The 25,756-nt window shown below is 49.8% G+C and overlaps 1 protein-coding gene across 2 annotated transcripts in view; it reads left to right on the forward strand.

Moving 5' to 3' along the window:
* Zdhhc3 (zDHHC palmitoyltransferase 3) overlaps positions 1-25,756 on the forward strand; it is a 45,907-nt gene that overhangs the window by 12,516 nt on the left and 7,635 nt on the right. Inside the window, exons 2-7 of one of the 2 annotated variants that reach the window (XM_075964041.1) lie at positions 2,176-2,505; positions 12,641-12,765; positions 17,074-17,170; positions 17,748-17,829; positions 20,004-20,134; positions 21,060-22,581. In XM_075964041.1, coding sequence (XP_075820156.1) covers positions 2,200-2,505; positions 12,641-12,765; positions 17,074-17,170; positions 17,748-17,829; positions 20,004-20,134; positions 21,060-21,218 — 900 coding nt within the window. In that variant the 5' untranslated portion in view covers positions 2,176-2,199 and the 3' untranslated portion in view covers positions 21,219-22,581. Of the gene's footprint in view, positions 1-2,175; positions 2,506-12,640; positions 12,766-17,073; positions 17,171-17,747; positions 17,830-20,003; positions 20,135-21,059; positions 22,582-25,756 lie in introns of those variants that run through there. The other variant, XM_075964039.1, reaches the window with a different exon arrangement.

Here is a 25,756-nt window from a genome sequence, read left to right on the forward strand (position 1 = left end):
AAGTGGATCTCTGTGAGTTTCAGGCTACTCAAGGCTACATAGCAAGACCCTGTCTCAACCCTTCCCATCCCTACCCTGCAAAAAATGGAAGAAAGAAGTCCTAGTTGCCTGGGAAACTTTTCTTGTGTAGAAGGGCTTATTCCTTAGTAAAACAACGTGCAAAATTTTAGTGTCCCTTGACACCATTGTTGCATATAGGACCGAGAACGCACAGCTGCCAAAGAGAATGAAATGAACTGCCTGTGTCACTGGAAGCTTCTTTTTAGTGGCCTCCCATCTATGACAGGAGGATGTGCTGTCAGAGGGCTGGTGAGTTTTGTAACCAACTGTCTCCAGTGCAGGGGAACCTGAGTCATGGTGGTCTGCTTCCTACTTAGTGGTTGACAGTTAGAGTTCAGCAACTTTCCTGTAAAGACTCAGAGTAAATACTTGAGGCTTGCATGTTGATACAGCACCTGCCTTGCTGGGCAACTCTCCATCGCCATGCAAAGCTACCAGAGGCCATCTGCAGGGTGAGCTTGAACGCAGTGGAGCACAGGTGATGAGCGTGTCCCTGGAGAGTGCTTCTCTTCTGTTGGCCTTCTGACTTCTTGTGCCATATGTCCTATTTATTGAGTGTGGGTTGTAGTTGATGGAATTCAGAGTTTTAGAATTTGCGGAGCACAGGTCAGTCCCCAGACACTCTTGGTCTGTACTTTCATAGAGTCCTGTTCAGTTTTCAGAAGGTGAACTTATGTCTTTTAATGATTGTATGTTTTTCAAACACCACTGAACTGCCTGCCACTCTCCTCTGGAGAGCAAGCACAAGATTGATCTAGAAAATCCTGGCTGATGACCAAAACATTGTGTTACTCTGTATGTCATAACTCTGTCCCCAGCACTGGGTACCTGCTGTAGAGCAGTCTCTCTGACTTGTTACTCCCATGATCCTTTAGACAGGCATGTGGTGCACACCGAGCTGCCCACCTGTCTTCAGCCTTGTGCTACATTTGGAGCAGAGCTGAACTATGTGCATGATCAGCCTGAGCAACATTTCACTCTACGTGGCCATACTCTGTTCCGTCCAGATGTTCTTTCTCATAGAAGGAGAATTAGAGAGGTTAGTTAGGATGTGCTAACAGCCTTCAGAAGATCCTGGGGCCAGGGTCATTTCTTCTGCTGTAGAGTGACTTACTCTCCCCTGCCCACCACCTGTGCTACGCGTGACTTTCCATGGTTTCTATACCCAGGAATGGACTGAGCCATCAGTTTCCCACTGAGGGTTCTGGTTGGTATTACGACAAGCTAGCAGCTGAGATGAACAGAGGAGATCTTCTCTCTCTGTCCTGCAGTCCATTATGGATGAATAGGTGTGCAATATTGATTCTTAGTTACATCTCTTAGTGCACGCCTTTAGTCCCAGCACTCTGGAGGCAGAGGCAGGTAGGTCTATGAATTTGAGATCAACCTGGTTTACATAGCAAGTTCCAGAACAGCCAGGTCTATTATACACAGAAACCCTGTCTCAAAAAGCAAAACAACCATAAAAATAGTGGGTTTCTTTATAGCATTCTCATGCTTATACTTTACACTTATACTTTGTTCTGGTTCATCTCCCAGTTCTTAGTTTTCATCTCCAAAGGTCAGTGTTGTAGCTCTTAGGAAGAAAGTTGCTTACCCATCATTTTTCGAATGGAAAGAATGTCTTACCAAGAGAATGCTTGTGCGTGGCCGTGAGCTATGCAGGATGTTCAACACGAGCCCCTCCCCAAAGCCCTCTAGCTCTGGAAACAACAGCCCTGGTGGGCAGTGCCTCACAGGTGAGGAAATGGTGTCTTGTACTAGGAACCATTGAATACACGGTCACCATCTCTCCTCTTTGCCCTGTCACTCACAAGCCATTCCAGTTCAGTGCTCCTCTGTTTTACAGGAGATTGTCCCCAGCACTTGCTGTCCCAGATTTAACTGAATGGGCTATTTGCCCAGAGGTGCCCTCATAGCCGAGGGGACTTAGGCTCTAGCCCCACCTCCCGTCGCTGTGCTGCTGTCTGATCTGGCTGCCCTTGGGTGTGGTCTCTTTTCATTCCCACCCCTTGGCAGCGTTTGTATGAGATCTGTGCACACACACCATGGCTCACTTGGGAGGTCTCCTTATTGCTGAGCTAACACCACATTTTCTGCTCCCTTTCCTTTCAGATGCCAGTATGGACAGAATAACTTATGATGCTGACCCCCAACCATCACTTCCGAGACATTGAGCGGAAACCAGAATACCTCCAGCCAGAGAAGTGCGCCCCACCTCCCTTCCCTGGTCCTGCGGGAACCATGTGGTTTATCCGTGATGGCTGTGGCATCGCCTGCGCCATTGTTACCTGGTTCCTGGTCCTCTACGCAGAGTTTGTAGTCCTCTTTGTCATGCTGATTCCATCCAGAGACTACGCGTACAGCATCATCAACGGAATTGTGTTCAACCTGCTGGCCTTCTTGGCCCTGGCCTCACACTGCCGGGCCATGCTGACGGACCCCGTGAGTATGTCTGGGCTTGTTTTGACCAGCCTACATTCTGTCCCTCTGGCCCTGGCATGGCCATAACCCGCAAACTCCTGTGGATCTTGGGAATGTGAAAGAAGGACAGCCAGGCCTGGGTGGAAAAGTGAGCTACCTCTTGTTAGAGTTTTTGGTACTCTGACCTGGGAAGGGGGCAACACCTGTATTAAAGCGTATAGGGTAAGTTCAATGGCACTGTCTGCACGCTGCTGTATGTATTTGTTGAGCCTGCTGTGTCAAGGGTCCAGCTAAACCCAGCCTCTGTTTGGGAAATGCATTCAGATAACCCTAAAGACTGGCCAGATGGTCAGAGCAGAAAGCATTCTAGGGGAAGAGAAGACAGAGAGAGAATGGAAGTGGGTCGACTTGATCGACAGCCCAGCCAGTTTCAGGGTCTGCATGCATTTAGCCTTTACTTAGCTTGCACGAGATTACTCTTTTTCTAGGTTGGGTAGGGTGACACACCTTTTGTCCCGGGGAGGCAGAAGCAGGTAGACGCCTGTGAGTTCGAGGCCAGCCAGGGCTACATAATGAGACACCTTGTAGTCAGGGAGAAGAAAGATTCCTCTTTTCATGGAAAACTGGCCGGGCCTGTTTGGCACGACGGTAGACACCTTTGGGTATTGTGGGTAAAACTTGTTCCATTTAGTGACTTAGATAAATATATCAGGTGAGGCAGAGGCCCCTGAATGTCTTCATACCCGATATCAAGCCCTCCTGTTCTCATTGTGTCGTATGGGAAACAACCATACAGGTAACTTGGTAAATCCCTCCTGTGTGTTAACCTTGCTATGTAGGTGGTAGCCATTACATTGGGAAAGAAAAACTTCTGTTAGTAGCCACACACAGTTTCTGTGAGCCCCCAAAAAGCAAAGCACAGACCATAGAGCTGAGCCAGTCCCCTTCTTGAAAGTAATTGTTAATCCCTCCCAAGGAAAGGCAGTTTCCTGGCTCAGTTACCTGTGTGGCTGCTCCAGAGGGAACGGAGCCTGAGGCTCCGTGTGCTGGGGCCCGTGGACTGGTACAGATGTTACGGGACAGTGCAACATCAGCACCTGAGGAGCTGAAGTGCTTAGGTTCTTAAATGCCACAAACACAAAGGTATAAAAAAGTTTAAAAGAACTAAGGATTTGTTCAGAAGTTTGTGTGATGCCCCTGTATTGGAGACAGTGGGAAGAAATTACGTCTTCTGCTCAGCGCACAGTCCAGTACCAGCTCTCCCATCAAGATGCCTCTGTTGAGAAGACAAGTGAAGGCAGCCCTGGCAGAGGAAGTGTAGCTTGCTGTGGACAAGCAGGGAAGGGTATCTATCGGTCAATAAGGTTGGTGGTGGGAGGCGGAGAATAGAGTCGGGAGCCTCCTGTTCAGAAAAACAGGCAGTGGCTCCTCGGCATTTGGTTGTTGGGATGGGAAGACCACACAGAATATGGATTTACCTTTGGTGTCTGTGGTTATGAAAGAAGAAACAGGACAGTAAAGAGTCTAAAGCCCCAAGAAGTTATTTTTTCTAGACAGGGCCTCATTATGTAGCTCTAGAACTCATTGTGTAGACCAGGTTGGTCTCAAACTCACAGAGATCCATCTGCCTCTGCCTCCCGAGTGCTGAGATTGAAGGTGTGGCCACTGTGTCTGGCTGTAGGAATTTTTAACTCCTACAAGGCCAGAGTCACTGGACAAGGACGGCTGTAGCAAGATGGGCAGGGCCCTGTTGGGCACTGCTGGGCAGATGAACAGTCGTGTTGACTGGGTGCCAACCCTGCAGAAGATTCTTCCGTGAGCAGCAGGTAGAGCTGAGAATAAGACAGACAGACCCCTGCCTTCTGGAACCTCATATTTCAGTGATAAGTTAAGTGCTGACCAAAACCCCTAACAGCAACAGGAGGTGTGGTGGGCTTTAGGGGCACCCATTAGGCCAGGATGGCCCAAGAAGGCCTCTCCGTGGTGCTGCCATTGGAGCTGACCTGAATGGCTGGAGCTGCAGGCCCGAGCATGCAGAGGTCTGCAGGCTTATCCAGGCAGAAGAGAGAAGGGGACCTAGATCTGAGCTTGGAGTGAGACTACAGCACGGTGAACAGGGAGAGTGAAAGGGTCCACAGAGCAGGATCGTGCCGGACCTTGTAGTTCTCAGAACCTTGGTGACATAGGTGTGATAGCAGTGTGCTTGTGGGGGAGGTTCAGGTAGGAGCCACAAAAAGATAAGACAGGGGCATTGACAGTGGTTTAGGCAAGACACGGCGCTAGCTCGGATCATGATAGAAGCAGAAAAGCTATTGGATTTGCAGTTTGAGTCACTGATTGATTCTGAAGTCTGGCTACACAGTAAGAACTCCTTAGAGAGTTTTTAAAGTACTGGTGCCTGCCTCCTGCCCTCAGGGGTTCTGCTTTAATCAGGTTAGGGGCAGAGCTCTAGGTGTTGACACACTTAAATGCCCCTGCTCCCCGTGAATTACCAGGGCTGAGAGAAGCTAACAAATGGAGATGGGCCACAAAGAAAACCTTCAGCCTAGGAAGGAACAACTGTGGATGCTGGTGGCACTTGTTGCTTGAGGAAGACTAGTGAGGAACAGAGGCCAAACCAAAGCTTCTTTGTGGCAAAACCACCATGCATTATTAGGTGCAAGCAGAGACGTTAGGTGAGCCAGGCAGGATCGGAGGGTGGAAGATGGAGGGCTGAGGAGCTGGATGTCACCAGGAACCTCCTGCTGGCACTTGGGCTGCTCTCACAAACCTACGCTTTCCTCCTTACTGCATAGAAGCCTCTCCAGGGACCTCCTCAGGCAGCCCTGCAGCAGAATTTTTCCTGATTTTTACCTTGCTTTGTGGCTCAGTTTCCAATTCTAAGTAGCAGCCTTAGTTGTTTTTTTTTCCTGTTGCTGTGATCAAATGCCCTGACAAAAGCAATTTGGGGAAGAATTTATTGTAGCTCAAAGTTCAGGTTACGCTCATCATAGCAGGAAAGTCAATGCAGGAGACTCCTGAAGGGTCCAGAGGGCAATAAGTGAATGTGTGTGTGCTGTGCTAAGCTCACTTTCTCCACTCTCGAACAGTTCAAGACTCAAACCCAGGGAACAATGTTGTCTGCTTTGGACGAGGTCTTTCCCTGTCAATTAATGCAATCAAAAGTTATCTCCTCCCCCAGACATGTTAAAAGGCCAATCATATACAGACTGTCCCAAATTGAGACTCTCTTTCAGGTGATTCTAGACTGGCATTTGAAATTGCCCATCACAGTAGGCAAGAGCCACAGCCCAGAGCCCCAAGTCGCCCCATAGATGTAAATGGAGAATTGGTCCTGTAACTGCCATGCGTGAGACAAATGTTTCAAAGCATGTGCTGTGTACAAGCCCCGTTGCAGGATCCTCATGCCTCTGCCTGAAGCACATGATGACTTAATGAAAACTCATGTGTGTAACGGTGAGGTGGAGCTGTAGAAATGGGGCCTAGAGGTACCACCTGGGCACCTGGCTCCTAGGAGCGTCGTCTGGAGTCAGAACTCGTGTCAAACACAGATCAACTGGGGGCTTCTTGGTAATTAGCAAATGGAGTTCTGGGGAGTTTTCCTAATGGAGGGATGATGATTTATATCTCAGGAATGCATATTATCTTTAATTCGGGGGGGGGGGGAACAGCCTATATCCTGCTTTGGTGCCCGCCCCAGAACTAGCTCTTGTAGACCAGGCTGGCCTCAGACTCCCAGAGATCCGCCTGTCTCTACCTCCCGAGTGCTGGGATTAAAGGCGTGTGCCACCACTGCCCGGCTATTTGCTTTGTATGTCATTTAGGTTAGCACTGAGAGGGTGGGGAGAAAGGGGGAAAGAAGAGGAGACAGAAGAAAAAAAATGTCGTGGTCTCCCACTAGATAATACTGCACCCTTCTAACTTGGACACTTTCACTCCGTATGTAACAGGAGAGCAGTTCAGCCATGGTGCTCTCTGGACCGTTCATCAGTTAGTTGACTCTGGCACAGCAATAGTTGAGTCCATACAGCCAGGGAAGAGAGAAACTGCTTCTAAGTGTGTGAGAAGCAGAAATGGTACCATCTGCAGTTGGGGAGGAGAGATGCTTTTCAACAGAGAGAAAGGACAGCTAGACCAAGAGGCACGAGGACTGGAAGTGCGCGGTGAGAGCAGGCCGTGTTGGTGGTTGGTCTCGCCGTGGCCATTATTGCCCGTTCTGAGGGTGTAATGTCACCCACAGCACTTTTCTGTGTCCTGGAAATCCACATGGACTCATCCTGAGTTATCTCCCGGCTCCAGAGTGTATCGCTGGTGTAGACGGACTAAAGCTGACAGAGTTCCCACTTCGGTTCTCTCAGCTGTGGAGTGAGGGCTGTTAGGGTTGGAAAGGCCAAGTGGAAGCCATTGGATTCACTTCTAACAGAAAATAGTGAACCAAAACCAGTATTACATCTCTGGAGGAACTGCAGAAATTAGCGCCACCATCAAGGACATGAGAGATACAGGAGTGGTGGTTCCCACCACGTTGTCCTTTGTGCTCCTATTGGGCCTGTGCAGAAGACAGATTGTGGAGAATGACAGTTGACTATCACAGACTCGGTCAAGTAATGATTCTGATTGCAGCTGCTGTACCACATGTGGCATCCTTGCTTGAGCCAGTAACACACATGATGTGTGTGTGTGTGTGTGTGTGAGAGAGAGAGAGAGAGAGAGAGAGAGAGAGAGAGAGAGAGAGAGAGAGAGGTATGCAGCTTTGGTCTAGCCATGCCTTCTCAGTACCTGTCTATAAGAACTACTCTGGAATTGTTGGCAGCATATATGAACATCAAAGGATAGGAAATAAATCCAGCCAGAATTCAAGGGCCTTCTACATCAGTGAAATTCCTAGTAAACCAGTGGTGCAAACATATAGAGATATTCCTTCTAGGGTAAAGGATAATTTACTGCACCTGGCTTCTCCTACCACCAGGAAGCAAGTGTGACACTCAGTGTGCCTGCTTGATTCTGGAGACAGCACATTCCCCTGAGCCCGTATACTAAGTGACTCTGAAAGTTGCTAACTTGGAGTGGGGCCCAAAGTAGGAAAAAGCTACTGTGCTGTGCCTCGTGTGCCGTATAATCCAGCAGGGCCTATGGTAACTGAAGTGGCAGCGGCAGGGATGTTTTGTTGGAGCCTTTGGCAGACCTCTATATGTGAACCACAGGAGAGACCTCTGGGATTTGGAGCAAGGCTCTGCCATCATCTGCAGACAATTCTCCTTTGGAGAGATGGCTCTTGGCCTGTTTTTGAACCTTAGTGGAAACTGAATGTTGACAATGGGTGTGGTAGTTTGAGAGGCACTATTAGGAGGTGTGACTTTGTTGGAGTAGGCATGTATGGTCTTGTTGGAAGAAGTCTGTCACTTTGAGGCAGGCTTTGAGATCTCATATATGCTCAAGGTACCACCCTGTGTTTTAGACTATTTTCTGTTTCATGCAAGATGTAGGACTCTTAGCTCCTTCTCCAGGGCCATGTCTGCGTGCGTGCCTCCATGTCCCACCATGATGATAATGGACTGAACCTCTGAACTGTAAGCGAGCCACCCTAATTGTTTTCCTTCATAAGAGTTGCTGTGGTTATGGTGTCTCCACAGCAATAGAAGCCCTAAGTCTGTCATGCAACCTGAGCTGCCTGTCGTGAGCTGGGTGTTCTCTGCCGCACCAAGTCATGAAGTTGTACTGCACAGCCGCACTCCGTTATCAGATGGATTGGCATATGTGTGATCAGGCCCAAGCAGGTCCTGGAGCACAAGCAAGTTGCCTATATGCCTATGGTTTCTAGAGGAGGTGCCCCTGAAGATAGTCTGGACTTGGGAACCCCTCCTATCTTGGAGTCCATCCTTCCTGCCCATCACCTTGCTTTCCCCACCACTTCCTTTCCAGCTCCAGTTACATTCTGGTTCTGCATTTTGGGACAGTGTCTTTCCCAGAAGACACTGAACACTGAGGCGCAGTCCCCACCCAGGAAGTTCAACGCCCCACATTGCACAGTTGCCACAGTTGCGTGACTCCTTGTGGTTGGTTCATTTCTGCCTCTCTTTCCCTGGGCCCAGCCACTTGTTAGCCCCCTTGAAGGCGTAGAGATCCACCCACTTGTGCTGCTGCTGCTCTTTCTCCTCTTCCTCTTCAAGTTCAATCTCTTGGTGACAGTTTCTTATCTCCACTGCTTTCTCTCTGTGTGCCCTAATCTAGACATTGAGTCAAGCCTTCTTGTTTTAACCTTCCTATTCATGTACTGTTGATACAGTCTTTGGCAGCAGAGTGTGATAGAATAGCATCAAAGCAATAAAGAAAAAGAACACTTTTCCAAGTCTCTTAGTAGAACTACCTGAAAACTATGTTTGTGTCTTGACTGTTGCCTGGGCCTGGATCCGCAGTCTGCTGCGCCTGAACCACATTGTTTTAGGCGATGTCTGACTCTGATTCACTCACTTGTGTTGTAAAATGAGGGAGCTCACAGTCTCTGTCTCACAGATTTATTGTCAGAATTAACTGGCAAAATGCTTTCAGTCACAAAGCATTTGGAACTGTGCCTGAACTGTATAAGCCTCAATAAATGTCTGTTGTATCATTATTATCTGGCTTGGGTATGTTGAATGTAGGCCTGATGCCAGGCTCTGAGCAATTGGCTAGGTTGGAAGACATTGTCTCTGTCCTCTTGGGAATTCACAGTCATGCTGGAGAGTCAGTGTGTAATCTCATGGTGTGTGTCCTGCTGTGGCCGATGCCGTGCTTTCAGGCCATCAGGAAGACGTCAAGGATCTCCAGTGGCTTTGAAATGGGTACAGAGGACTTCAAATACTGGCTGCCAAGCTTCCTAGAGGGCTTCAGGTGGTGCTCATGTGTCGTGGGGGCAGAGGAGAAGCCTGAGGTGTATGCAGTGCCCTTGCAGGCCCAGGCATAAACAGGGCAGCACAGTCAGGAGGGGTCCCAGCAGGAGAGTGGGGACAAGGTTAGGTGTGGCCTGTGTTCCCAGGCCAGGAGTTCAGACTCTGATCCATGGTCACCAGGGAGCTATTGGAGGCTTTATGTCCGGAGTCATGTGGCCATTTACAATGTAGAATGTTTGTCCTGGAAATAATCAGAGGCAGTAAGGGCTAAGAAAGCCTGTGCCGGTGATATGGAGGGGAGCATGGGATTGAGGGCAGTTTTAGGGTTCAGATTTAGATGGAAATAACACAGCAGAGGGGAGGCAGGGTGAGAACACCAGAAGGTAGCCACTAGGTTTCTAGCCTCGATAACGTGGCATCCAGGATACCACTGAGCAAGAGGGTAAAGTGCTACGTGTGCCCAGGCCAGGAAACCTCCAGCAGCTTCTCTATGCTTCCTATGGGCTGAGTCAGCCATGTTTTATCTGACTTTGTGATGAGCCTGATGCATATTTTGCAACTGTGGCTTTAAGCGTTTACAGCTTACTGTGTACCAAGAGAAAAGACTCTTAGTATTTGCTTCACAGTGTAGGTAATACTTCTCTTGGGTGACCAAGTGAGGTTTTCCCTTTTCTTATCTATATGTCCTTTTTTAAAAACCATAAACAAGTATTTATCTCTTTGGAAAAGAGAGGAAAACTCGGTGTATTTGGATAGGCAGGCTGCAGGGATCTGCAAGCTTCAGGACATTCCCATGAGATGGATAAAGATAAGAGAGGGTGAGTGTCTCAGACACCGAGTTCCCACCCATGCCCTGCACTAACAGGGACTACACTTAACAACAACAACCACAAAAACTCCTCTCCGTGAGGGAGTAACAGTTTCCAGTTCTGAGACTGAAGCCAACAAGTGTGGAATAGCCAATTCTGGGGTGACAGGGATGGGGAGGGGTCCTCACCAGGGGCCAGCAGCTGGTCCTTGGTTGGGACTGGCTCAGGTGGCTGGACAGCTGGGGTCTTGCCCTGATGGGAACAAGTCTTCTGGGAGGTTTGTGCAATTGGAAGCATACCAGAGAGGCACACTTTCAGGAAGGCTCTAATTACCAGCTGGCTAATAAACAATAATGAGAATAGTACATAAGGCTCCCATTACCCTTGCAAAGTGACTTCCTCTGGCAGCCCTGTGTGGGCTCTCTAGGGTTTATAGCAAATTCTGGGGGCTGGAACCTTCACTAGGTACTCCCCTGGGCTGCCTCACTGCCTGTGTGTCTATGCCCTACAGCTCCCATCATAGCCTCTGTTCTCAGCACAGAACTATTGCTTACCCAGTGTCTGCAGTCCCTTTAGCCCAAGTCTGTCCCCTGTGAAATACCTTCTCTGCAAAAGCAAACGACAATTGCATGCATCTTGGCATTTAAGTGGTTATTCCCTTCCTGGCGTTCTGTTCTCTCACGGGACAGATCCTGATAACCAGTTCTTGTCCCTTCTGCCCCACTGGCTAGTTGAAGTTTGTCAGCCATGGGGGGCGGGGAGGGGGTGAAGGGTGCTATGCGAAGCCCCCTCCTCCACCTTCTTGGACACTGTGGGAGTTGTTGTGCAGCACGGATGTCCAGGCTTTGCTCCTTGCTGTCTTTGCACAGCTTAGAGTCTGGACATACTGTAGAGCTCCACAGCTTTGGTGCACAGCTTAGAGTCTGGGCATACTGTAGAGTGCCACAGCTTAGAGTCCGGGCGTACCGTAGAGTTCCACAGCTTCTGTGCAGTACTGGACTCCGAATGTGAGTACCCAGCTGTGGAAAGTGCACCCAAGGGCCTCCCGTAAGCTTCCTGTGTGCTGCAACCCTTACCATCATTCCAGGCATTGGAAGTGGATCCTGGCTCCCTGTTAGGAAGCAAAGGCACAGCGGTGGAACTTCGGCCTAAAGCAGGCCTGGTAGCCTCTCTGGCTCCGCATGGTTCCCAAGTTTACCAGCAGCTGGGAGTTCATTTATTTGTGCTTCTCTCCTCTCCTCCAGTGCTCGCCCAACCACTGTTACAGCTCGTTCTACTCTGTATGTATGCTTTGTCATGTCTGGTAGGAGTTTCCCGTCCACTTCTGTGGTGTCCTTAGAGAACCATCCATCGTCACTCTGTCCGTCCATTTCCTTATCTGTCTCACAGAGCTCAGGGGCCTAAGCCTCTGTTGTGGCCTGCATGGGCTCACAGTTCCCCTTTCCCATGGTTCCACCTGGAGCAGCCCTAGACATTAGCGTCTTAAAGGGTCTGTCCTCTGGTCATGAGTTATTGACTGCTGCTTCCTCTGATCTCCCTCTCTATCTTTGGGTTTTTTGAGACAGGGTTTCTCTGGGTAGCCATGGCTGTCCTAGAACTCACTCTGTAGACCAGGTTGGCCTTGAAGTCAAGAGATCCATCTCCCTCTGCTTCCCGAGTGCTGGAATCAAAGGTGTGTGCCACCACAGCCCAGCTTCCTCTGATCTCTTAACATAGTAACTTCTACAGCACACAAACCCTTGCACCTTTTGGGGAGGTAAGCAGGAGGGGGACACATGGGAGAAGTCCATAGTGATGAGTGTTGAGCCCAGGGCTTAGCTCCAGGTAGGTACTTGGTGGTACTGGCTATTGAGATCCTGTTCAAGTTGGTATTCTGTCTGTCCTTCTGTCCAGATTGGTGCAGAGTCCAAACAGACTCTAGAACCAGAGTACCAAGTATTTGTGTATTGCCAGCATGGAGTAACATGTCAGATACCCAGGGGCCAAGCATGGCTTCTATTACTGAATACAAAGTGCCCATCCTTCAGAATAGTCACACAGGTAAAATTAGATAGATAGATAGATAGATAGATAGATAGATAGATAGATAGATAGATAGATAGATAGATAGATAGAAAGAAAGAAAGAAAGAATAAAGCAAAACAACCCAGTGAATGTCAAGCAGCACATTTTGGCATGGGACAGGTGAGCTATGGGATGTGGCACTCACCAGTTGACCCTCCCAAGGTCAGAGCTCTTCCCAGAAATCAGAATCGTCAGTGAACCAAACTACTACCGTGGTATTCCCAGGGGGGAAAGAACAGATCAATAAAAAACAGTGTTGGCTAATGAAAGTAAGAAATTAATCATGGGGTCAGTGTGACCTAGGTGCAGTTTCTTGGGAAAATTCTGTGTATTGAGGTGATTTGGACCACAGAGCCCATGTGTGTGCCTCCAGTAGAGTGACAGCTGACCCTGATGCCTTCCCTCTTCTCTTAGGGGGCAGTGCCCAAAGGAAATGCCACTAAAGAGTTCATCGAGAGCCTCCAGCTGAAGCCTGGGCAGGTGGTGTACAAGTGCCCCAAGTGCTGCAGCATCAAGCCCGACCGGGCCCACCACTGCAGGTACCGTGGACCCTCCTCAGCTGCAGGCCAGCACCGGGACTGCTGAGTGTCCCACCCAGTCAAGGAGTGACTGCTAGGGTGGAAAAGGCATTTGACAGCGAGGGACGCCTGATGTAGCCTCTGTTTTCGTGTCTGTAAGGCTGAGGGACTCCTGCTTTCATGGTAACCCCACAGCTCTGGCAAACCTGTGAGGTACAGTGCTTGAGACAGACATCTCTCAGACTTTCCTTGAAGCAACACTTGTGGAGCTTGCGACAGGAGCAGCTCCTAAGCAGAAGTGTCTTTTCCCTCTGAGCTGTTACAGGCATCCCTATGTATCATCAGGGTTCTTTGAGTCTTCTTGGTGAGAAAACATCTTGCTCAAAATTGCATTTTTCTCATTACACGGGATCTATAAGCGGCCAATTACAGAGACCTCCAATGTCATTTGGCCCCTTTACAACATGCTGTATGTTTGGAGTGAGGAGGGCTTGGAGGATGAGCTTTGCTAGCTGAGATACTGGGAGAGAGATTGTACCTGAGCAACAGATTGTGGAGTGGTTTCCTGTGCTGCCCTAAGAAACGATCTGTTTCTGTCACCCAGACCGGACAGCTCCCCAGCCCTGCTGTGTTCCAGGAATCTCGGTCTCTGTTACCTCTATTTCCGCCTTCATGGCCACCCCTGGAGATCCGGTATTGTTGCACAGGCAGTGCCCCTGCTGGGGACGCTAGCCTCGTGTAGGCTGACTGCTTTAAGGTCACAGAGCAAGCGGATACTTGAGACAGGTGTGGTTCTGGGTCCTTGTGGGGCTCTAGCTTTACTTAGAACTCCAGTATGAAAGTGATTCATACAATGGCAGCTGTGTGAGTGTTTGACTGAGAAGCTTTGTTTTTCCGGAGGACTTTGTCTTGGATTGCCTCTGAGGTCTGTTGAGGTTTGCTTTTTGTACATGAGATGGCATTTATTACCCTTGGCCACCCTGGAGGCCTGACTCTGAAGCTGGAGAGGTTGTGTTTTAAGCCCGTGCAAAGTCTCTCTGGGGCACACTTTTCCCTCTCTCTAAACAGGGGTGACTGGTTCCTTCCTCATTTTAAGGATTTAATGTAAATAGCTATGGAGTGGCCAGCAGGAAGTGAAAGCTCCCCGTGAATGGAACCATGTGTGGGGTTAGAGATATGCACAGTTTCTAAAGACTAGGCCAGAAACCAGAGGATTAACCTTGTTAGGAAACAGCTTTCCTGCCACACAGTGGTTCTTTTCTCTTTCCTCCCTATGGCCCAGCACCTGGTGTTCTTTTTCTTCACTGCAGCTACCACGCCTCTTCACCTCCTCCCCAAAGTGACCCAAAGTGGGCACCCAAGTGCTGGCAAATAGCTGGAGCAAAACAAGAGCTCCTGGTTTAGGGTAACCTGTGTCTGCCTCAGAAGATGTGCACTGCTCTTTCGTGATGGTGCGTGGAGGCCCAGGCTTTCCCAGAACCCTGGTTAGGGGAAGCAGGTCCTGAAACGTGAGATAGATTGGGGTTTTTGATGGTCTGTTAGCCAGAGGCTGCTGCCTGGTCACGGTTAGAGAGAGCTGTGTTTGTCTTGTCCTTGGGAAGAGGGCCACACATACACCTGTTTCTGCATTCTGCTCCTGGTGGAGTCTATAGAGGTTGATAATATAGTCTCTATTCCCAGAGCTCTGGTGGGGTTATAGCTACACACAAACCTTCTGCCTGGAGTGATGGTTCTCATCCTTCCAGATTACAGCCCTTTAATACAGTTCCTCATGTTGTGGTGACACCCAACCGAAAATTATTTTCATTGCTATTTTATAACTGTAATTTTGCTCATAATGAATCTTAACGTAAGTATCTGGTGTGCAGCCCCTGTGAAAGGGTCCTTTGACACCCCTCCAAGGGACGACACCCCTCCAAGAGATGAAAACCACTGATCTAGAGTCTGCCTCCTAGCCCTGCTTCTGTAGGTGGGCCTTTCCCTCCAGGAGCAGCCCTACAGCCCCAGGCGACTTTATTCTGTTTGAGTCCTCCCGTTTGTAAGGACTAGGGAAGCAGGTGAAAACCCTGTGTGGGTTAATGTAGAGCCAAGGCTTATGTGATAGGTTCCCAGGGGAGGCCAAGCCTGGCCTTGGTTGGGCCACACACCCTGGGCTCCCTTGATACACATCCACTAAGGCTGAACCCTCATCAGCTTCCTAGAACCCTGAATGGACTCCTGCTGCTTATTCTTCCAGTCCTTAGTCACCGAACATATCTTCATGTGACCTGGTGTTCACCTGAGGAATAGGGTGATGATCTGGATTTATTTGGACGGCCCATTTCTTCACCCACACACAAAATGGAGATTGGTGTTCTGTTCTTCCCTTGCCCACACTGTCTCTTCAGAACTGTTTTGGTCTAGAGTGTAGGATGCTGTTTGTTTGCCTACAATTTTGTCAGTCAGTGAGGTGGGTAATGAAAACCTGTAAATGAAACCAGGACTCCCAAGGTCTCTCACCCTGCTCCACTGTGGTTTCGCCCATTTTCTAGGTCTGCTTATCTTGTCTGAGCTCTAAGCCTTCATGCTCAGACCCAGCCAGGCTAAGCCTTGGGCTCAACCCTAGCTTGTGGTGGGCGAGAAGTAGCTCCAAGCCCATGCAGGGCAGGTGTACCTATGACAGTGTGGTAAGGGGTGCTACAAGGAGAGGTAGTTCTGGGTGACATGGTTATGTCTAATGTTGGTCAGCACCCAGGATAGATCAGAGAACTTATGTTGGCTGCTTAAAGGCTACACAGCGAAGATGGGTCCTTATGCCTCCCGGAGACAGAACACTACCCATGAGTAGACGCGTTAATGCATAGAAGCCAAAGAGCTTGTGAATGTCTCCTCAGAGTTGGGTGTTGAAAAGTGGCAAGGAAGTGGTAGAAAGAAGGGACGAGAACCATTGATTTTTAAAGCAGTGGTGTAAAAGATAGGAGTGAGGGAAATCTAGAGGCCACGGCACCGGGAAATACCTCCATAGAGTGCATTTGATGTTTTCAGTGACCGTTGCTTCACCCTCAGCCTCCATAGCTTGGGCCCCAAAGCCCTGCCTTCCCTGTATGAAGCCTTCTAGCCCAAGAAGAGAAGTGCTGCTTTGGCACTTCATGCCCTTGAGAGCAGGAAACATTGGACCCGCCCGCTTATGCAACTCTCAAGTGCTACAGTCACTTCCTGTCCCTCAAGCATGTGTTTGTCTGACCTGGTTGCCCGGTGTCCCTTAGCCCCTTGTGAAACCTAGCCTCCTGCTCGTCCACACCTGTTCTCTCACTGACTCGAGCATGTACTTGAAAGCCTCCCTAGAAAGAAGTAGGGTGGGAGACGACCTGTTCAGGAGCCTAGACAAGGAGAGATGCTCTCAGGAGTTCGTTTCCCAGGTGAAAAGAGCATTAAGGACCCTAGAGCTCTCTTTATTGGGAAGACATGCCTGTAAGATGAGAAGTAGGTTGTAGTTGGTGACCCCATCCACGGGATCTGCTTTAAAATGGAGTATGAGAAGGCCGGGTATGGTGACACACAGCTTTAATCCCAGCACTCGAGAGGCAAAGGCACGTGGGTCTCTGTGTTTGAGGCCAACCTGGTCTACGAGCAGATTCCAAGAGTACACAGAGAAACCTTGTTCTGTGGGGAGGAAGTGTTCACCAATGTATCATGTACATAATTCCCATGTGTAACAGAAGAGGCAGAGCAGACAGACCAGTGGTACAGTTGCCTTCTGCATCCGTGTAGGGCCTCCTTTTCCTCCCTTGCCTTCCTGCTCCCGGAGATCATGGAACCAGGCTAGCATTTCTGAATGTTGCCTGTGTCATGAGAGGCCCTTGGAGATGGAGAAGAGCGAGAGCAGTGTGAAGCCTCTGGTGTAAGGCAAGCTGATAGGAACCCACGAGTGTGGCTACCAAGTCCGCCAAGCTGCTACAATTCCTACAGCCTGAAAAAGTGCATTCCATCTCTGCTAGTGCTTGGTAGAGCTTCTAGAACTCACCCCCTCCCCAATATCCTGTCCTACAGTAACATTATCCAAACTCATCGTACTTGGCCTCCTCAGGAAACCCAGCTAAGTTCCGTGAGGCTGCGGACAACCTCTTACCTGGGTCAGTTCTAGCCTGTTAATGTGTGCAGATGCCTTGGAGGAATGACTTGACCCTGGAGGTCCTCATTCTGCCTTCCAGACGTATTTCTCCTGGTGCCCAGAGGTGGGAGCTGGAGTCTGGTATTGCCCAGCACCTGCTGGTTTGTCACTGTGCAGTACTTGTTTCAGACCCTGAATGGTGATAATTCCTGCTGAGACTCTGAATATGGTCCTTTCAGTGTCTGCAAACGGTGCATTCGCAAGATGGACCACCACTGTCCTTGGGTCAACAACTGTGTCGGCGAGAACAACCAGAAGTACTTTGTCCTGTTTACAGTAAGTCGGCTTCTGAGTTCTGCCCTGTCTCCACGAGGCAATGGGACTCTTATTCTTTGGAAAATGTCAGCACTCTGTGCGGTCTTTGCTGCTGTTGAGAACACTGCCTGCCCACGTGGCCGGATCTCCCTGGCTCCACAAGTGCTCTTCGCTTGTGTGTGTAGAAAGCAAGTTTGGTTTGCTTACCTGGGGGCAAGCGTTCTGTTCTGGGTATCGCTCAGGCATTAGTCCCTAAAGAAGGCAGTGTTGCTGTGACCTCGAGCTCGGAGCCCAGGTAGGTGCAGATGGTTGGCGCTCTGACCCTTTCAGTTAGAAGGAGCAGCAGGTCGTATGCGCCCCACACAGCCCGAGTCCTGTCTGTGTTTAGGCTGTACGTCTGTTCTGGTTCCACAGATTCCTAACAAATGGCTGATGCCTTCCCACTCCAAACAGGAAAGTAGGGGGTCTGTGGGCTGGAGGAATCACAGACACTCTTCTGGCCTTAGCCTAGCAAAATGTTCCCGTAGCACATGTTCAAGGAGACTGCACAGTTAGGCCGTTCTCCCAACAATGGCTCAGCCCTGCTTTCCTGTTTCAGATGTACATAGCTCTCATTTCCTTGCACGCCCTCATCATGGTGGGATTCCACTTCCTGCATTGCTTTGAAGAAGACTGGACAAGTAAGTATTGCTGGGGTTTTTCTTCCTGCTGTAGAGAAGGTGTAGAAACTGAGTGGCGTGGGGGCCTCCATCCCCTGTGCAGTACCAGGCCCAGCCTTATTTTATTAGATCTTCCGAAAGCCTACAGACTGATCAGGTTGTAAGAGAGGCAGCAGACTGGGCGTGTCCCAGAGATGCTCACAGGCGTAAGTGAGCAGAGGCCAGGCTCCTAAGGAGGCAGGGGAGAGACAGCTTTGAGTCTGGGTCTGCGGGGACTTGTTTCACTCTTGTCACTGCTAGGATTGAAACCCAGGGCCGCAGCAGGCAAGCACTGTTCTCCTGGGCAACACCCCAGCTCTAAACAGGGCACTGTAACCAAGGACATTTTACCCCAGTCTCCCAGAGATCAGTTTTAACTTTTTGCCTAGGGCATAGAGGATTTGTGTTTGTTTTTCTTTGTGTGTGTGTGTGTTGTTGTTGTTATTTTCAGATTGCTTGTCTTGATATTTAGATTAAGATTGTAGACAGTGTCTCCCTGTTTCACACGTATCCCATCTAAATGTGCAGATGCTGAGGAAGGGAGCTTAGCCAGAGACTGCAGGAGAAACAGGGGTGGGAGAGCAGAAAGTAACAAGCAGCTACATGCTGGGCTAGAGCTTTCACACTCAGAATCTGCAAGTCAGATGTCCCAAGCAGGAACTGCTCTCCAGTTCTGCCCTTGGTGAGTGCCCTCCTCTTTCCACGTCTCCACTCTTTGGCCCTCTCTGTGTCCACCACAGTTTTGAGAGGGGGACAGGAACAGCAAGATACCATCTGCAGAACCAAGTGAACCCAACCCATTTCTGCTCACTCAGTGAGCATTCTGTAAGTGCTTGTATTCTGCCAGCTCTGGCAATCCAGGCCAATTCAGGTATGGCCTTGGCAACTTGATAGAGGGTATCCAGTGAGGTCATTTTATCATCACAAATCTCCTGCCTGTGTCAGGCTAATTGTGAGCAATTATTGTATAACCCAGACTGTCACAGAGGCGACGACGTTGTAATGGTGCTAACAGGACAGTTAGAGCCTGCTAGGAGCCAGGCAACATGCAGGGAGTATTTTGAGCATTGTTTTGTTTAGACCCTACGAGCCCCAGGATAGTAGAGTGCTCCTCCTTTATATATGACAAAAGCTGGGGTCAGAGTATGAAATAGTCCTGAGACCTCTCACCTGAAAAGAGGGCCTACAGTTCAAGCCTTGTCTGCTGCCTCCAGTGCACAAGGTCCTCCCAGCCAGGTTCCTAGTGGAGTGGACTCCAGACACCCATTCCCAGGGCAGTAAGACTGGGAAAATTGCCCATGGTTAATAGTTAATGTCATCCTTGCTTGGCTCTGGTTAAGCTGTTGAGCCATAATAGATTTTGATAAGAGGGCTCAGGGAACTGTGTCCTAGGATGGGTACTCTGAGTTGGGGAGTTCTACACTCCTGGGGCCTGGATCCTACCATTCCAAATCCTAATTGGAATTTTCAGAGTCTGGGGCAAAAAGGGAAGGGAATGGTGGACCTCCCTGGCTTTGCCCCATAACAGTGCAGCTGAGAAGGGAGTGACCGCTGTCTTTTATGTGTGTGCACGCTGGCACACGTGCATGCACACACTCACACGCACCCCACAGCTGAAGTAAGCTATACAGATGTTCTGTTTTCACTTCTTATCCATTTACCTGTACCAGGGGAACGTATATCTCAGGATGCCTGAGCTTCATGCTCAGATACCTGTGTTTGGGCAGCATTCAAAACTGATTGTACGGCAGTGAGAGAACAGTTACTTGCTGCCCGGAGTCCGACGTAGGTGTAGTGGGAGAGGTAGATGTCAGGTAAGGAAGAAAGGACGCGATTTCATTTCCACATGGAAGGGGTAGGAAAGGCCAGCCAGTGCAGAGTGTTAGGGCCATTATGGAGCTCATGGTCAGGTTTGTCCCCTACCCATGACTGTCAGACTTGAGAGCCCTACTTCTTCCCAGAACCCCTCAGCACTCAGGGCCAGGCAGGTAGTAACCCACAGCCAGCTCCTCCATCTAGCGGGCTGCCAAGTCTCTTGGGGACTCCTTGAAGGAGTAAGAGGTCAAAAAGTAGGACCCGGAGGCAGGGTGGGAGCGTGGTGGGGTGGAGCGGGGAGCCACGCAGCCATCCCTATCCCCGTACCGCTTCCCTTGCAGAGTGCAGCTCCTTCTCGCCTCCCACCACGGTCATCCTGCTCATCCTGCTGTGCTTTGAGGCGCTGCTCTTCCTCATTTTCACTTCAGTGATGTTCGGGACCCAAGTGCACTCCATCTGCACAGATGAGACGGTAAGCAGGGGGCTTTGGGGACCTGGCCAGGTGCCGGGTCACATGGGACTGGTCCTAGGTCCCTAGACTGTGAGCACATGGGCTGCCCCATCCCCTCTTGACAGACAGCAGACAGACAACGGCCCCTGCTCTCTGCCGTTCCGGCATCTCAACAGCTGTTTGAAGGAGGGAAAGAAAACTCTCTTCCCCTTCCCTGGTTTTTGTTTTATCTTGTGTTTTTTTCCCTGAGACTTAGCAGGGAAAGTGGCACAGGCTGTGAGAATTGCCTTGGCCTCCCCACTGGAAAGACTTCCTTCCTCCCCACTGTGACCCCTTTCCCTCTAACCTGCGCTAATTCCTCCTTCCTCTTGGGGTGATTGTTTTCCTCACCACCTGCCTCTTAGTCTCTCCCCTCTCCACAGACTGCCCAGTGGCCGCTTCCTGGACCTCTGGGCTGGTGAGACTGCACCAGAGCGGTCCCTTTAGCTGCTGTTCGTCTTTCTTTTCTTCTTCTTCTCCTTTTTTTTTCTGCAAAGTGGCCATTGTAGCTTCAGCTCTCCTGTTCATCTTTCCCGCACCAACAGACACCGTTGGTTGTCAGAATTTCGGGCTCCTGCACCAAAGCCTTTGCATACACAGGTGCCTCGGAGCTCCTCCTGATGCAGCAAGGACTTGGGTCTGGCATGTAAACCCTTTGACTAGCCGGTGTCGGTCTTGTTGACGGCAGTGGCCCGGGTGCCTGCTAAGAGCTCATTGCCCCTTCCCTCTTGGGAGCTTGTAAGTGTGTGATGCTTCTTACGAGAGACAGAAGAAAGCTGCGTTATGTAGGTAGCTCACGGCTTTGACAAAGAAGTGTTCACTCTGGTCATCTGAGGCATGTGGACGTCTCCCCTGAAGCCACAGCCCTGGGGCGCCTGACTGAAAGTGTGATTGTTCTTGTTTTCAGGGAATAGAACAATTGAAAAAGGAAGAGAGAAGATGGGCTAAAAAAACAAAGTGGATGAACATGAAAGCTGTTTTTGGCCACCCTTTCTCTCTAGGCTGGGCCAGCCCCTTTGCCACACCAGACCAAGGGAAGGCAGACCCGTACCAGTACGTGGTCTGAAGGACCCTGACCGGCATTGCCACTCAGGCCACGTCATGGCACCGTCCCATCCGCTCTCGTGAATGTTTAGGCCAAAAGCAAAACAAAGTGACTACTCTTAAAACTTTTTTATGTCTCCAGAAAAATGGCTGAGCATTGCAGAGAAAAAAAAGTCCCCGTGTTTTGTTTTGTTTTTTAAAAAAAATCATCTTTTCAATTTTTTGACGAATGAAGCTGCTCTTTTCCTTTTGAAATCACTTCTCTGGCCTCTGTCTCCTCTCTGCTGTCTGTCAGCACGACTAACGTCGAGGGTGCTGCCCAGGCCCTGCCCCTTCTACTAATTGACCCCCTGATGCTGTGTGTGGATGAACTGGTCCAGTAGGGAAGCCAAGAGGGCCTTGATCGCCTCCTGCCCACCGGGCAGCACTGGCACCCGTGGGACTCAGAACCTCACTGAAGATGATACTAGCCCCTAGAGGCCTAAGAATGTCAAGATTGGGGCTGGACCCTTCAGAAGGGCCCTTCTGAAGCGGCTTCCTGCGCCCAAGTGAACACAGTTCACCTCAGTTTCAAAAGTAATTAATTGCCAGCCTTGTACTTGATGGGCACGGATGTGCAAAATGATTTGGATGAAGTGGGAGAGGTAAGGGGTCTCTGTATTTTGAATTAGCAGTTGTGTCCCTCGGACTTTTTGGAAGACTATGAAGGAGAGCTGTTTTCCAGTTCAAAAATGCCTTATCCAGTCACAAGAGGAAAAACAGTTTCAGGCAAGCTACACTCGTCTGTGTTACAACTACTTCCTACCCCAGTTCCCGCCCTTTCCCAGCTATGTTCATTCTGAGGGAAACAGACAGGCCAGCTATCAGGATCATCTCATTTTTAGTCTGCCACGAGCATATATTTTCTGGAGTTTGAAGCCCTCTAAATGTGCACAGACCTGAATCTTGTGTTTCTCCTGGGATGGTTTGTAGATGTTAGGCAGTGTTCTTAGAGTTGCCAGGTAATCTCCCCCACACCTGCTCCCCAGCCCACCGCACAGACTAGCTTGCCCATCCGGAACAGGACTGAGCTGGTCCTGAGCTGGGGAAGGACCAGGGGATGCAGGAGGTGCTGGGAGAAACCCCTCTTGAACACTACATCCCACTTAGACCACGAGCACCGTGAAGTCCTCCACACTAGTGGTTTTAAAGCACTCACCACAGAACTCCCTTTGTAGCTTTTGCTTGGGGTGGGGGTGGGATAAGGTTTTTCACTCTAGTCCTGGGTAGGAGGAAAGTCGACATAGCCCTGTGATTTTTTCAGAAGTCAGCGGGACATGCTGCCTCTTCCCAACTCTGCCAGTGCTTCCACATGGAAACAATGCAATAAACCTTTTCCAAACCTCTGTTTCTGCTCCACTGTCTCCCCAGGGTCTGTGCAGAAGGGTAGGTGGCGTCGGGCTGCAAGGTGAGGGAGTTCAGTTTGGTTTGTAAAGGGTATGCTGACCTTTCTGAGGTCAGTGCTGTGTGTGTGTTGGGTGGGTGCTCTGTGACTCCAGGACGCCAAGCTCTCCAGAGTCTGGGCCAGAGCCTGCCCAGCAGAGAGCAAAACTGAGCCAACCGAGAGTGCCTAGCGTCCCTGCCCACAGTTCTAGCGTGCTGCTGTGGGATTCTTGCTGATGGCCTCAAGTGTTGACCGATGATGAGACCACCCTGGGCGTTTAAGCGAGGGCTTGGCCACCTTCCCTACCTCATTTGGCTTTGACTTGTATCTGCTGTGCTGCTTAGGTGGAGATCCTGGGGGTTGGATGTGCGCACGTGCGTGCGTGCGTGCGTGCGTGTGTGTTTAATTTTGCACATAATTGTATATATTTACATATATAGGCTTTTTTTAGGTCAAGTTCATAGCATTTGTTCTCCAGGCCTTTTAAATTTTATAGTTTTCTAGATATATATGAAAGAGGTGTGGCCTATTCCAGGTTCAGTAGTTTAGAATGCTCTAGCCTTGCTCAGATACTCAGGATGGACCCACTGAGCAGCGGGCAGCGGCACTACAGCTGTGGTTTCTGTTGTCATTGTCTGTCTGTCTGTCTGTCTGTCTGTCTCTCTCTCTCTCTCTCTCTCACACACACACACACACACACACACACACACACACACACACACACACAGTTTCCCTCTCAAGACTAGAACTCAGGAAATCTCCTTCAAGAACATTTTTTGTAGGTGGCTCATTGCTTTTCCTGTGGAGTTCCTAGGGAATGCAGTAGGTGGCGCTACAGGAGTTTGGATCCTGAAACAAGCTCACCCTCTAAACAAGGTTGCTCCCAGCTCACATCCCAAGTCTCATTTGAGTTTGCCTCTGAATTAGTACAAGTCCCAATGCTCACACTAAAGCAAAGGGGACTCAAGGTAGGACTAGCCCAGGGTGGCTGTGTGTGTCCTAGTTCACATTCTCTGAGCGAGTGTACAGTGACGTAGTAAGAGTATCTTTCTTAGTGGTCCCCACTGGTAAGGGAGCCTGCGTATCCTGGATTTCAGAATGGGAACTCTGGAGAGCAGGAGTGAAGAAGACCCAGTTGGGCTGGGTGATACCTACCATGTTCTTGTCCATCTCTGATGTCATATCTGTGTGTTTACACGGGCTTGGTGACATGTATACAGGGTACAAAAGAAGATATGTGTGCCATCATCTCTGTGACCCTTGAACCTTACAAGAGCTAACGGATAGCCAGCCTTTGCTCAGTCTGCTCAGCCACTTCATATCCTGATGAGAAACCTTCCAAATGATACAAACTACCAAACGTTTATTAAGGGATGCCCATGCAAGATTGGCATCACGGACTGTCCCACTCCAGGAGGATGGGCTGGAGTTCTCAAACCAGACTAATAAGATTTCAGTTCCTCTTTTTCTAAGCAGCGTATCAGCTTCAAAGGTTGAGCTACCCAAGGGACGCAAATGATTCAGAGTTGCAGGGATGTGGCTTCAGGTTAGCTGTGCTGCTGCTGGTGATGGGTTGCTGTTGCTGCCCGCTGTGTGGGGTGTGCTCACACCGATCAAGCACTGACCGGCGACTTCCACTCTGTTATGTGTGGCCTGTCCTACAAATGAATGCCAAGGAAACCTGAGATCTATAAAACAGTCTCTGGTGATCCTTAAACATTCCATGCAAGCCTGTCTTGACCAATGCACCTTTACTGAAGAGCCAGCAGAAGAAGGATAAAACCAAGGAACCAACCTTCCCATGAGGAGCGTCTAGAGAGTTCTCCAGACCCACAATGTTTGAGTAGCCCCGCCATGGGCAGGTTTTCATTTTCCACTGTGGCTTCACTCTCATGGGGCTGATTCTTGAATATATGAAGGCAAGCTTGGAGGCACACAGCTGTTAATCTCCACAGGTTCAGAAATAGTAGCAAGAGGGTCCTTTTCACGGTCATTCTTGGGTATATGCAGAGCTCAAGGTTAGCCTGTGGTATATGAGACCCTGGATCTCAAAAAAAGAATTCGTAAAGAGCCAGGTATAGTGGTGTGCGTCTGTAGTCCCAACACTCGGGGGGTTAGGATGGGAATGTGGCTTGAGTCAAGTTCAAGACCAACCTAGGGAGCACAGTGAAACCCTATTCCAGAGAAAAAGAAAGAAGCCACTGAGCAGCACGCTCCCCAAAACCAGGACCTTCAACCTCCTTTCTCCCTCAGAAGAAAGTTACCGCTTAAAGAAGAGAGGCCTGGATCCCTGTCTGTCCTTCACTTTTAATACATGTGAAGCAGAGGCCCCAGATCCTTTATTCTCCTCTTACTTGGACAACGAAAACCAGGAAGAATAATGAGTACTGCAGGGGTGGCAGCCCAGAAACCCTCTGGGGAAAGTGGAATGAAGGACTCCTGGAATTCTTCAGCTGAGGTGACCGGACTCAGTGGCAGCACTTGTCCAACCCACACCAAAGGACGGGCGTGGACAGTCTCCCTGAGCCTTAGTTTCTCTCTCATGGTCTCTGCGAGCACTGGATGAAAATGCAGAAGGTAGAGTGGTCCGGGGCTTGGTTTCTGGGTATGTAACAGCTTCTCTGGAGCCGGGCTTGTCCAGTCTGGGTCATCCATGTTCAACTTGTCTTGTTGAGGGGTAATTTGAGACAGGGTGTCTGTTAGTCTCAGACCTACCCAGATCCACCTGCCTCTGCCTCCTGAGTGCCAGGATGCACCACCATGCCCAGAAAAACCCATTTTTAAATACATTGCCTGCTGGATGGTGTTTGAAAGGCTTTTGATTGTGAATGTGTGTTATGGGTCACAACAGGAAGTTGTGTACTACTGTGGGCTACAGTCGGGATGTGAGCTCGTATCATCCGGCCAACTCATCTCCTGACACTGGAGTCTTACTCCAGGAGTCTCACAAGCCTTGGGGTCTCTGCCTCCCTTGGTAGTCTTTGGCTTCCTCTTTTCATGCTGGGGTGTTGGTGAGTTCACAGATCACACTCCCCATGCGTGCAGGGGACTGCGTGAATCAGTCTTCTCTTGAGCCTGAGACGTGGGTACACACCCGTGAGCCTTCTGGACTCCGTGACTCCTAGAAAGAGAGCCTC

Source organism: Microtus pennsylvanicus, chromosome 3 (assembly GCF_037038515.1).
Source record: "Microtus pennsylvanicus isolate mMicPen1 chromosome 3, mMicPen1.hap1, whole genome shotgun sequence".
Lineage (NCBI taxonomy): Eukaryota > Metazoa > Chordata > Mammalia > Rodentia > Cricetidae > Microtus > Microtus pennsylvanicus.